Below are 13,232 nucleotides of genomic sequence, written 5' to 3'. Positions count from 1 at the left end.
ACTCCTTGGTAAGTTTACCTTTGTTAAGTTCTACACTCCTTAGTAAGTTTACCTTTGTTAAGTTCTACACTCCTTGGTAAGTTTACCTTTGTTAAGTTCTACGCTCCTTGGTAAGTTTACCTTTGTTAAGTTCTACACTCCTTGGTAAGTTTACCTTTGTTAAGTTCTACGCTCCTTGGTAAGTTTACCTTTGTTAAGTTCTACACTCCTTGGTAAGTTTACCTTTGTTAAGTTCTACACTCCTTGGTAAGTTTACCTTTGTTAAGTTCTACACTCCTTGGTAAGTTTACCTTTGTTAAGTTCTACACTCCTTGGTAAGTTTACCTTTGTTAAGTTCTACTCTCCTTGGTAAGTTTACCTTTGTTAAGTTCTACACTCCTTGGTAAGTTTACCTTTGTTAAGTTCTACACTCCTTGGTAAGTTTACCTTTGTTAAGTTCTACACTCCTTGGTAAGTTTACCTTTGTTATTAGTTCTACACTCCTTGGTAAGTTTACCTTTGTTAAGTTCTACGCTCCTTGGTAAGTTTACCTTTGTTAAATTCTACACTCCTTGGTAAGTTTACCTTTGTCAAGTTCTACGCTCCTTGGTAAGTTTACCTTTGTTAAGTTCTACGCTCCTTGGTAAGTTTACCTTTGTTAAATTCTACGCTCCTTGGTAAGTTTACCTTTGTTAAGTTCTACGCTCCTTGGTAAGTTTACCTTTGTTATTAAGTTCTACGCTCCTTGGTAAGTTTACCTTTGTTAAGTTCTACATTCCTTGGTAAGTTTACCTTTGTTAAGTTCTACACTCCTTGGTAAGTTTACCTTTATTAAGTTCTACGCTCCTTGGTAAGTTTACCTTTGTTAAGTTCTACACTCCTTGGTAAGTTTACCTTTGTTAAGTTCTACACTCCTTGATAAGTTTACCCTTGTTAAGTTCTACACTCCTTGGTAAGTTTACCTTTGTTAAGTTCTACACTCCTTGGTAAGTTTACCTTTGTTAAGTTCTACACTCCTTGGTAAGTTTACCTTTGTTAAGTTCTACACTCCTTGGTAAGTTTACCTTTGTTATTAAGTTCTACACTCCTTGGTAAGTTTACCTTTGTCAAGTTCTACACTCCTTGGTAAGTTTACCTTTGTTAAGTTCTACACTCCTTGGTAAGTTTACCTTTGTTAAGTTCTACACTCCTTGGTAAGTTTACCTTTGTTAAGTTCTACGCTCCTTGGTAAGTTTACCTTTGTTAAGTTCTACACTCCTTGGTAAGTTTACCTTTGTTAAGTTCTACGCTCCTTGGTAAGTTTACCTTTGTTAAATTCTACGCTCCTTGGTAAGTTTACCTTTGTTAAGTTGTACACTCCTTGGTAAGTTTACCTTTGTTAAGTTCTACCCTCCTTGGTAAATTTACCTTTGTTATTAAGTTCTACACTCCATGGTAAGTTTACCTTTGTTATTAAGTTCTACACTCCTTGGTAAGTTTACCTTTGTTAAGTTCTACGCTCCTTGGTAAGTTTACCTTTGTTAAGTTCTACACTCCTTGGTAAGTTTACCTTTGTTAAATTCTACACTCCTTGGTAAGTTTACCTTTGTCAAGTTCTACGCTCCTTGGTAAGATTACCTTTGTTATTAAGTTCTACACTCCTTGGTAAGTTTACCTTTGTTAAGTTCTACGCTCCTTGGTAAGTTTACCTTTGTTATTAAGTTCTACACTCCTTGGTAAGTTTACCTTTGTTAAGTTCTACACTCCTTGGTAAGTTTACCTTTGTTAAGTTCTACGCTCCTTGGTAAGTTTACCTTTGTTAAGTTCTACACTCCTTGGTAAGTTTACCTTTGTTAAGTTCTACACTCCTTGGTAAGTTTACCTTGTTAAGTTCTACACTCCTTGGTAAGTTTACCTTTGTTAAGTTCTACACTCCTTGGTAAGTTTACCTTTGTTAAGTTCTACACTCCTTGGTAAGTTTACCTTTGTTAAGTTCTACACTCCTTGGTAAGTTTACCTTTGTTAAGTTCTACACTCCTTGGTAAGTTTACCTTTGTTAAGTTCTACACTCCTTGGTAAGTTTACCTTTGTTAAGTTCTACACTCCTTGGTAAGTTTACCTTTGTTAAGTTCTACACTCCTTGGTAAGTTTACCTTTGTTAAGTTCTACACTCCTTGGTAAGTTTACCTTTGTTAAGTTCTACACTCCTTGGTAAGTTTACCTTTGTTAAGTTCTACACTCCTTGGTAAGTTTACCTTTGTTAAGTTCTACACTCCTTGGTAAGTTTACCTTTGTTAAGTTCTACACTCCTTGGTAAGTTTACCTTTGTTAAGTTCTACACTCCTTGGTAAGTTTACCTTTGTTAAGTTCTACACTCCTTGGTAAGTTTACCTTTGTTAAGTTCTACACTCCTTGGTAAGTTTACCTTTGTTAAGTTCTACACTCCTTGGTAAGTTTACCTTTGTTAAGTTCTACACTCCTTGGTAAGTTTACCTTTGTTAAGTTCTACACTCCTTGGTAAGTTTACCTTTGTTAAGTTCTACACTCCTTGGTAAGTTTACCTTTGTTAAGTTCTACACTCCTTGGTAAGTTTACCTTTGTTAAGTTCTACACTCCTTGGTAAGTTTACCTTTGTTAAGTTCTACACTCCTTGGTAAGTTTACCTTTGTTAAGTTCTACGCTCCTTGGTAAGTTTACCTTTGTTAAGTTCTACACTCCTTGGTAAGTTTACCTTTGTTAAGTTCTACACTCCTTGGTAAGTTTACCTTTGTTAAGTTCTACACTCCTTGGTAAGTTTACCTTTGTTAAGTTCTACACTCCTTGGTAAGTTTACCTTTGTTAAGTTCTACACTCCTTGGTAAGTTTACCTTTGTTAAGTTCTACACTCCTTGGTAAGTTTACCTTTGTTAAGTTCTACACTCCTTGGTAAGTTTACCTTTGTTAAGTTCTACACTCCTTGGTAAGTTTACCTTTGTTAAGTTCTACACTCCTTGGTAAGTTTACCTTTGTTAAGTTCTACACTCCTTGGTAAGTTTTACCTTTGTTAAGTTCTACACTCCTTGGTAAGTTTACCTTTGTTAAGTTCTACGCTCCTTGGTAAGTTTACCTTTGTTAAGTTCTACACTCCTTGGTAAGTTTACCTGTGTTAAGTTCTACGTTCCTTGGTAAGTTTACCTTTGTTAAGTTCTACCCTCCTTGGTAAGTTTACCTTTGTTAAGTTCTACACTCCCTTGGTAAGTTTACCTTTAGTTAAGTTCTACACTTCCTTGGTAAGTTTACCTTTGTTAAGTTCTACACTCCTTGGTAAGTTGTACCTTTGTTAAGTTCTACGCTCCTTGGTAAGTTTACCTTTGTTAAGTTCTACGCTCCTTGGTAAGTTTACCTTTGTTAAGTTCTACACTCCTTGGTAAGTTTACCTTTGTTAAGTTCTACGCTCCTTGGTAAGTTTACCTTTGTTAAGTTCTACACTCCTTGGTAAGTTTACCTTTGTTAAGTTCTACACTCCTTGGTAAGTTTACCTTTGTTAAGTTCTACGTTCCTTGGTAAGTTTACCTTTGTTAAGTTCTACACTCCTTGGTAAGTTTACCTTTGTTAAGTTCTACACTCCTTGGTAAGTTTACCTTTGTTAAGTTCTACACTCCTTGGTAAGTTTACCTTTGTTAAGTTCTACACTCCTTGGTAAGTTTACCTTTGTTAAGTTCTACACTCCTTGGTAAGTTTACCTTTGTTAAGTTCTACACTCCTTGGTAAGTTTACCTTTGTTAAGTTCTACACTCCTTGGTAAGTTTACCTTTGTCAAGTTCTACACTCCTTGGTAAGTTTACCTTTGTTAAGTTCTACACTCCTTGGTAAGTTTACCTTTGTTAAGTTCTACACTCCTTGGTAAGTTTACCTTTGTTAAGTTCTACACTCCTTGGTAAGTTTACCTTTGTTAAGTTCTACACTCCTTGGTAAGTTTACCTTTGTTAAGTTCTACACTCCTTGGTAAGTTTACCTTTGTTAAGTTCTACACTCCTTGGTAAGTTTACCTTTGTTAAGTTCTACACTCCTTGGTAAGTTTACCTTTGTTAAGTTCTACGCTCCTTGGTAAGTTTACCTTTGTTAAGTTCTACGCTCCTTGGTAAGTTTACCTTTGTTAAGTTCTACACTCCTTGGTAAGTTTACCTTTGTTAAGTTCTACGCTCCTTGGTAAGTTTACCTTTGTTAAGTTCTACACTCCTTGGTAAGTTTACCTTTGTTAAGTTCTACACTCCTTGGTAAGTTTACCTTTGTTAAGTTCTACACTCCTTGGTAAGTTTACCTTTGTTAAGTTCTACACTCCTTGGTAAGTTTACCTTTGTTAAGTTCTACACTCCTTGGTAAGTTTACCTTTGTTAAGTTCTACACTCCTTGGTAAGTTTACCTTTGTTAAGTTCTACACTCCTTGGTAAGTTTACCTTTGTTAAGTTCTACACTCCTTGGTAAGTTTACCTTTGTTAAGTTCTACACTCCTTGGTAAGTTTACCTTTGTTAAGTTCTACGCTCCTTGGTAAGTTTACCTTTGTTAAGTTCTACACTCCTTGGTAAGTTTACCTTTGTTAAGTTCTACACTCCTTGGTAAGTTTACCTTTGTTAAGTTCTACACTCCTTGGTAAGTTTACCTTTGTTAAGTTCTACACTCCTTGGTAAGTTTACCTTTGTTAAGTTCTACGCTCCTTGGTAAGTTTACCTTTGTTAAGTTCTACACTCCTTGGTAAGTTTACCTTTGTTAAGTTCTACACTCCTTGGTAAGTTTACCTTTGTTAAGTTCTACACTCCTTGGTAAGTTTACCTTTGTTAAGTTCTACACTCCTTGGTAAGTTTACCTTTGTTAAGTTCTACACTCCTTGGTAAGTTTACCTTTGTTAAGTTCTACACTCCTTGGTAAGTTTACCTTTGTTAAGTTCTACACTCCTTGGTAAGTTTACCTTTGTTAAGTTCTACACTCCTTGGTAAGTTTACCTTTGTTAAGTTCTACACTCCTTGGTAAGTTTACCTTTGTTAAGTTCTACACTCCTTGGTAAGTTTACCTTTGTTAAGTTCTACACTCCTTGGTAAGTTTACCTTTGTTAAGTTCTACACTCCTTGGTAAGTTTACCTTTGTTAAGTTCTACCTTCCTTGGTAAGTTTACCTTTGTTAAGTTCTACTCCTTGGTAAGTTTACCTTTGTTAAGTTCTACACTCCTTGGTAAGTTTACCTTTGTTAAGTTCTACACTCCTTGGTAAGTTTACCTTTGTTAAGTTCTACACTCCTTGGTAAGTTTACCTTTGTTAAGTTCTACACTCCTTGGTAAGTTTACCTTTGTTAAGTTCTACACTCCTTGGTAAGTTTACCTTTGTTAAGTTCTACGCTCCTTGGTAAGTTTACCTTTAAGTTCTACACTCCTTGGTAAGTTTACCTTTGTTAAGTTCTACGCTCCTTGGTAAGTTTACCTTTGTTAAGTTCTACACTCCTTGGTAAGTTTACCTTTGTTAAGTTCTACGCCCCTTGGTAAGTTTACCTTTGTTAAGTTCTACACTCCTTGGTAAGTTTACCTTTGTTAAGTTCTACATTCCTTGGTAAGTTTACCTTTGTTAAGTTCTACACTCCTTGGTAAGTTTACCTTTGTTAAGTTCTACACTCCTTGGTAAGTTTACCTTTGTTAAGTTCTACACTCCTTGGTAAGTTTACCTTTGTTAAGTTCTACACTCCTTGGTAAGTTTACCTTTGTTAAGTTCTACACTCCTTGGTAAGTTTACCTTTGTTAAGTTCTACGCTCCTTGGTAAGTTTACCTTTGTTAAGTTCTACACTCCTTGGTAAGTTTACCTTTGTTAAGTTCTACACTCCTTGGTAAGTTTACCTTTGTTAAGTTCTACACTCCTTGGTAAGTTACCTTTGTTAAGTTCTACACTCCTTGGTAAGTTTACCTTTGTTAAGTTCTACACTCCTTGGTAAGTTTACCTTTGTTAAGTTCTACACTCCTTGGTAAGTTTACCTTTGTTAAGTTCTACACTCCTTGGTAAGTTTACCTTTGTTAAGTTCTACACTCCTTGGTAAGTTTACCTTTGTTAAGTTCTACACTCCTTGGTAAGTTTACCTTTGTTAAGTTCTACACTCCTTGGTAAGTTTACCTTTGTCAAGTTCTACACTCCTTGGTAAGTTTACCTTTAAGTTCTACACTCCTTGGTAAGTTTACCTTTGTTAAGTTCTACACTCCTTGGTAAGTTTACCTTTGTTAAGTTCTACACTCCTTGGTAAGTTTACCTTTGTTAAGTTCTACACTCCTTGGTAAGTTTACCTTTGTTAAGTTCTACACTCCTTGTTAAGTTTACCTTTGTTGTTAAGTTCTACGCCTCCTTGGTAAGTTTACCTTTGTCCAGTTCTACACTCCTTGGTAAGTTTACCTTTAAGTTCTACACTCCTTGGTAAGTTTACCTTTGTTAAGTTCTACACTCCTTGGTAAGTTTACCTTTGTTAAGTTCTACACTCCTTGGTAAGTTTACCTTTGTTAAGTTCTACGCTCCTTGGTAAGTTTACCTTTGTTAAGTTCTACACTCCTTGGTAAGTTTACCTTTGTTAAGTTCTACACTCCTTGGTAAGTTTACCTTTGTTAAGTTCTACACTCCTTGGTAAGTTTACCTTTGTTAAGTTCTACACTCCTTGGTAAGTTTACCTTTGTTAAGTTCTACACTCCTTGGTAAGTTTACCTTTGTTAAGTTCTACACTCCTTGGTAAGTTTACCTTTGTTAAGTTCTACACTCCTTGGTAAGTTTACCTTTGTTAAGTTCTACACTCCTTGGTAAGTTTACCTTTGTTAAGTTCTACACTCCTTGGTAAGTTTACCTTTGTTAAGTTCTACACTCCTTGGTAAGTTTACCTTTGTTAAGTTCTACACTCCTTGGTAAGTTTACCTTTGTTAAGTTCTACACTCCTTGGTAAGTTTACCTTTGTTAAGTTCTACGCTCCTTGGTAAGTTTACCTTTGTTAAGTTCTACACTCCTTGGTAAGTTTACCTTTGTTAAGTTCTACACTCCTTGGTAAGTTTACCTTTGTTAAGTTCTACGCTCCTTGGTAAGTTTACCTTTGTTAAGTTCTACACTCCTTGGTAAGTTTACCTTTGTTAAGTTCTACACTCCTTGGTAAGTTTACCTTTGTTAAGTTCTACACTCCTTGGTAAGTTTACCTTTGTTAAGTTCTACGCTCCTTGGTAAGTTTACCTTTGTTAAGTTCTACACTCCTTGGTAAGTTTACCTTTGTCAAGTTCTACACTCCTTGGTAAGTTTACCTTTGTTAAGTTCTACACTCCTTGGTAAGTTTACCTTTGTTAAGTTCTACGCTCCTTGGTAAGTTTACCTTGTTAAGTTCTACACTCCTTGGTAAGTTTACCTTTGTTAAGTTCTACACTCCTTGGTAAGTTTACCTTGTTAAGTTCTACGCTCCTTGGTAAGTTTACCTTTGTTAAGTTCTACGCTCCTTGGTAAGTTTACCTTTGTTAAGTTCTACACTCCTTGGTAAGTTTACCTTTGTTAAGTTCTACACTCCTTGGTAAGTTTACCTTTGTTAAGTTCTACACTCCTTGGTAAGTTTACCTTTGTTAAGTTCTACACTCCTTGGTAAGTTTACCTTTGTTAAGTTCTACACTCCTTGGTAAGTTTACCTTTGTTAAGTTCTACACTCCTTGGTAAGTTTACCTTGTTAAGTTCTACACTCCTTGGTAAGTTTACCTTTGTTAAGTTCTACACTCCTTGGTAAGTTTACCTTTGTTAAGTTCTACGCTCCTTGGTAAGTTTACCTTTGTTAAGTTCTACACTCCTTGGTAAGTTTACCTTTGTTAAGTTCTACGCTCCTTGGTAAGTTTACCTTTGTTAAGTTCTACGCTCCTTGGTAAGTTTACCTTTGTTAAGTTCTACACTCCTTGGTAAGTTTACCTTTGTTAAGTTCTACACTCCTTGGTAAGTTTACCTTTGTTAAGTTCTACAGCTCCTTGGTAAGTTTACCTTTGTTAAGTTCTACGCTCCTTGGTAAGTTTACCTTTGTTAAGTTCTACACTCCTTGGTAAGTTTACCTTTGTTAAGTTCTACACTCCTTGGTAAGTTTACCTTTGTTAAGTTCTACACTCCTTGGTAAGTTTACCTTTGTTAAGTTCTACACTCCTTGGTAAGTTTACCTTTGTCAAGTTCTACACTCCTTGGTAAGTTTACCTTTGTTAAGTTCTACACTCCTTGGTAAGTTTACCTTTGTTAAGTTCTACAGCTCCTTGGTAAGTTTACCTTTGTTAAGTTCTACACTCCTTGGTAAGTTTACCTTTGTTAAGTTCTACACTCCTTGGTAAGTTTACCTTTGTTAAGTTCTACACTCCTTGGTAAGTTTACCTTTGTTAAGTTCTACACTCCTTGGTAAGTTTACCTTTGTTAAGTTCTACACTCCTTGGTAAGTTTACCCTTGTTAAGTTCTACACTCCTTGGTAAGTTTACCTTTGTTAAGTTCTACACTCCTTGGTAAGTTTACCTTTGTTAAGTTCTACACTCCTTGGTAAGTTTACCTTTGTTAAGTTCTACACTCCTTGGTAAGTTTACCTTGTTAAGTTCTACACTCCTTGGTAAGTTTACCTTTGTTAAGTTCTACACTCCTTGGTAAGTTTACCCTTTGTTAAGTTCTACACTCCTTGGTAAGTTTACCTTTGTTAAGTTCTACACTCCTTGGTAAGTTTACCTTTGTTAAGTTCTACACTCCTTGGTAAGTTTACCTTTGTTAAGTTCTACACTCCATGGTAAGTTTACCTTTGTTAAGTTCTACACTCCTTGGTAAGTTTACCTTTGTTAAGTTCTACACTCCTTGGTAAGTTTACCTTTGTTAAGTTCTACGCTCCTTGGTAAGTTTACCTTTGTTAAGTTCTACACTCCTTGGTAAGTTTACCTTTGTTAAGTTCTACCTCCTTGGTAAGTTTACCTTTGTTAAGTTCTACACTCCTTGGTAAGTTTACCTTTGTTAAGTTCTACACTCCTTGGTAAGTTTACCTTTGTTAAGTTCTACACTCCTTGGTAAGTTTACCTTTGTTAAGTTCTACACTCCTTGGTAAGTTTACCTTTGTTAAGTTCTACACTCCTTGGTAAGTTTACCTTTGTTAAGTTCTACACTCCTTGGTAAGTTTACCTTTGTTAAGTTGTACGCTCCTTGGTAAGTTTACCTTTGTTAAGTTCTACGCTCCTTGGTAAGTTTACCTTTGTTAAGTTGTACGCTCCTTGGTAAGTTTACCTTTGTTAAGTTCTACACTCCTTGGTAAGTTTACCTTTGTTAAGTTCTACACTCCTTGGTAAGTTTACCTTTGTTAAGTTCTACACTCCTTGGTAAGTTTACCTTTGTTAAGTTCTACACTCCTTGGTAAGTTTACCTTTAAGTTCTACACTCCTTGGTAAGTTTACCTTTGTTAAGTTCTACACTCCTTGGTAAGTTTACCTTTATTAAGTTCTACACTCCTTGGTAAGTTTACCTTTGTTAAGTTCTACACTCCTTGGTAAGTTTACCTTTGTTAAGTTCTACACTCCTTGGTAAGTTTACCTTTGTTAAGTTCTACACTCCTTGGTAAGTTTACCTTTGTTAAGTTCTACATTCCTTGGTAAGTTTACCTTTGTTAAGTTCTACGTTCCTTGGTAAGTTTACCTTTGTTATTAAGTTCTACACTCCTTGGTAAGTTTACTTTTGCTAAGTTCTACATTCCTTGGTAAGTTTACCTTTGTTAAGTTGTACGCTCCTTGGTAAGTTTACCTTTGTTAAGTTCTACACTCCTTGGTAAGTTTACTTTTGCTAAGTTCTACATTCCTTGGTAAGTTTACCTTTGTTAAGTTCTACACTCCTTGGTAAGTTTACCTTTGTTAAGTTGTACGCTCCTTGGTAAGTTTACCTTTGTTAAGTTGTACGCTCCTTGGTAAGTTTACCTTTGTTAAGTTGTACGCTCCTTGGTAAGTTTACCTTTGTTAAGTTCTACATTCCTTGGTAAGTTTACCTTTGTTAAGTTCTACACTCCTTGGTAAGTTTACCTTTGTTAAGTTCTACACTCCTTGGTAAGTTTACCTTTGTCCAGTTCTACACTCCTTGGTAAGTTTACCTTTAAGTTCTACACTCCTTGGTAAGTTTACCTTTGTTAAGTTCTACACTCCTTGGTAAGTTTACCTTTATTAAGTTCTACACTCCTTGGTAAGTTTGTCTTTGTTAAGTTCTACACTCCTTGGTAAGTTCAGTGAGACTGCCTCTCCTCATTCCGTACCCCATACATACATATACCACAATGTTTTATGTGTTACAGGGAATTAAATTACCAGTACCCTGAAGGTTGAACTATCAAATCTAAAGGATACCAGGCATGTCCCTGAAAATGAAATCAGTTTGATATGTGTAGTAGAAATAGTGAAAACTATATCAATAGATACACTTGTTAAAGCATCATACTTGAAAATGAACCAAGCTTATGATCAGGGTTGATTGGCATATTGGGATTTGATACCCTGATAAGACAGGGAATGGTATGGGTTATTTGTTTCCTCAGATTGATTTAATCTATAATTGTCATGTTTTGTATAAACTTATTAACAGGTGTGGACATTGCATAAACATATTTACAGGTGTGAACATTGTATAAACTTATTAACAGGTGTGAACATTGTATAAACTTATTAACAGGTGTGGACATTGTATAAACATATTTACAGGTGTGAACATTGTATAAACTTATTAACAGGTGTGAACATTGTATAAACTTATTAACAGGTGTGGACATTGTATAAACATATTTACAGGTGTGGACATTGTATAAACATATTTACAGGTGTGGACATTGTATAAACATATTTACAGGTGTGGACATTGTAAAAGACTGGCTCCGGTCTGGGATGATCTCTCCACCAAATTCATCGGCAGTACATTTATCAGACTTGGCAAGGTGGATTGTACTGTAGAAAAACTTCTCTGTAAACTCCACAAGGTAAAGTTTTAAAAGATGATGTTTTGATATGCATGTAAAAAATTCATGGGGAGTATTATGCCATAAAGTTTTCTGTCTGTCTGGCATAATATTTTATTCGTACGCCATGTCTGGAGATTTCCTACAAACTTCTTGAAACTAGGTAGACGTCCTCTGTCCAGGTGACTCTGGTTACCCATTTAAAACCGTCCATCCCCTCTATATATACTAGTTTTATCTCCCATAGACGTCCTCTGTCCTGGTGACTCTGGTGTCCCATTTAAAACCGTCCATCCCCTCTATATATACTAGTTTTATCTCCCATAGACGTCCTCTGTCCAGGTGACTCTGGTTACCCATTTGAAACCGTCCATCCCCTCTATATATACTAGTTTTATCTCCCATAGACGTCCTCTGTCCTGGTGACTCTGGTTACCCATTTAAAACCGTCCATCCCCTCTATATATACTAGTTTTATCTCCCATAGACGTCCTCTGTCCTGGTGACTCTGGTTACCCATTTAAAACTGTCCATCCCCTCTATATATACTAGTTTTATCTCCCATAGACGTCCTCTGTCCTGGTGACTCTGGTTACCCATTTAAAACCGTCCATCCCCTCTATATATACTAGTTTTATCTCCAATAGACGTCCTCTGTCCTGGTGACTCTGGTTACCCATTTAAAACTGTCCATCCCCTCTATATATACTAGTTTTATCTCCCATAGACGTCCTCTGTCCTGGTGACTCTGGTTACCCATTTAAAACCGTTCATCCCCTCTATATATACTAGTTTTATCTCCCATAGACGTCCTCTGTCCTGGTGACTCTGGTTACCCATTTAAAACCGTCCATCCCCTCTATATATACTAGTTTTATCTCCCATAGACGTCCTCTGTCCTGGTGACTGGTGACTCTGGTTACCCATTTAAAACCGTCCATCCCCTCTATATATACTAGTTTTATCTCCCATAGACGTCCTCTGTCCTGGTGACTCTGGTTACCCATTTAAAACCGTCCATCCCCTCTATATATACTAGTTTTATCTCCCATAGACGTCCTCTGTCCTGGTGACTCTGGTTACCCATTTAAAACTGTTCATCCCCCCTATATATATTACTTTTATCTCCCATAGACTTCCTCTGTCCTGGTGAGTGGTGACTCTGGTTACCCATTTTAAACCGTCCATCCCCTCTATATATACTAGTTTTATCTCCCATAGACGTCCTCTGTCCTGGTGACTCTGGTTACCCATTTAAAACCGTTCATCCCCTCTATATATACTAGTTTTATCTCCCATAGACTTCCTCTGTCCTGGTGACTCTGGTTACCCATTTAAAACCGTTCATCCCCTCTATATATACTAGTTTTATCTCCCATAGACTTCCTCTGTCCTGGTGACTCTGGTTACCCATTTAAAACCGTTCATCCCCTTTATATATACTTGTTTTATCTGCTATATTCTGATGTCACTTACTGATATACTTATTTCTGTCCCCAGGTCCGTGGCTACCCGACATTACTCCTCTATATATACTAGTTTTATCTCCCATAGACGTCCTCTGTCCTGGTGACTCTGGTTACCCATTTAAAACCGTTCATCCCCTCTATATATACTAGTTTTATCTCCCATAGACTTCCTCTGTCCTGGTGACTCTGGTTACCCATTTAAAACCGTTCATCCCCTCTATATATACTAGTTTTATCTCCCATAGACTTCCTCTGTCCTGGTGACTCTGGTTACCCATTTAAAACCGTTCATCCCCTCTATATATACTAGTTTTATCTCCCATAGACGTCCTCTGTCCTGGTGACTCTGGTTTCCCATTTAAAACCGTCCATCCCCTCTATATATACTAGTTTTATCTCCCATAGACGTCCTCTGTCCTGGTGACTCTGGTTACCCATTTAAAACTGTTCATCCCCCCTATATATATTACTTTTATCTCCCATAGACTTCCTCTGTCCTGGTGAGTGGTGACTCTGGTTACCCATTTAAAACCGTCCATCCCCTCTATATATACTAGTTTTATCTCCCATAGACGTCCTCTGTCCTGGTGACTCTGGTTACCCATTTAAAACCGTTCATCCCCTCTATATATACTAGTTTTATCTCCCATAGACTTCCTCTGTCCTGGTGACTCTGGTTACCCATTTAAAACCGTTCATCCCCTCTATATATACTAGTTTTATCTCCCATAGACTTCCTCTGTCCTGGTGACTCTGGTTACCCATTTAAAACCGTTCATCCCCTCTATATATACTAGTTTTATCTCCCATAGACTTCCTCTGTCCTGGTGACTCTGGTTACCCATTTAA

General features: G+C 36.8%; 1 protein-coding gene across 5 annotated transcripts in view; it reads left to right on the top strand.

Annotated features, from left to right (window-relative positions):
* LOC117316148 (thioredoxin domain-containing protein 5-like) overlaps positions 1–13,232 on the top strand; it is a 31,832-nt gene that overhangs the window by 13,632 nt on the left and 4,968 nt on the right. For all 5 annotated transcript variants that reach the window (XR_004529835.1, XR_004529834.1, XR_004529833.1 and 2 more), the window contains exon 8: positions 10,809–10,935. Coding sequence is in view for 1 of the 5 variants with exons in the window: in XM_033870656.1 (XP_033726547.1) it covers positions 10,809–10,935 (127 nt within the window). In the remaining 4 variants the exon portion in view is untranslated. The remainder of the gene's footprint in view (positions 1–10,808; positions 10,936–13,232) is intronic.

Source organism: Pecten maximus, chromosome 18, assembly GCF_902652985.1.
Source record: "Pecten maximus chromosome 18, xPecMax1.1, whole genome shotgun sequence".
Lineage (NCBI taxonomy): Eukaryota > Metazoa > Mollusca > Bivalvia > Pectinida > Pectinidae > Pecten > Pecten maximus.
This window is presented reverse-complemented; position numbering and strand designations above follow the sequence as displayed.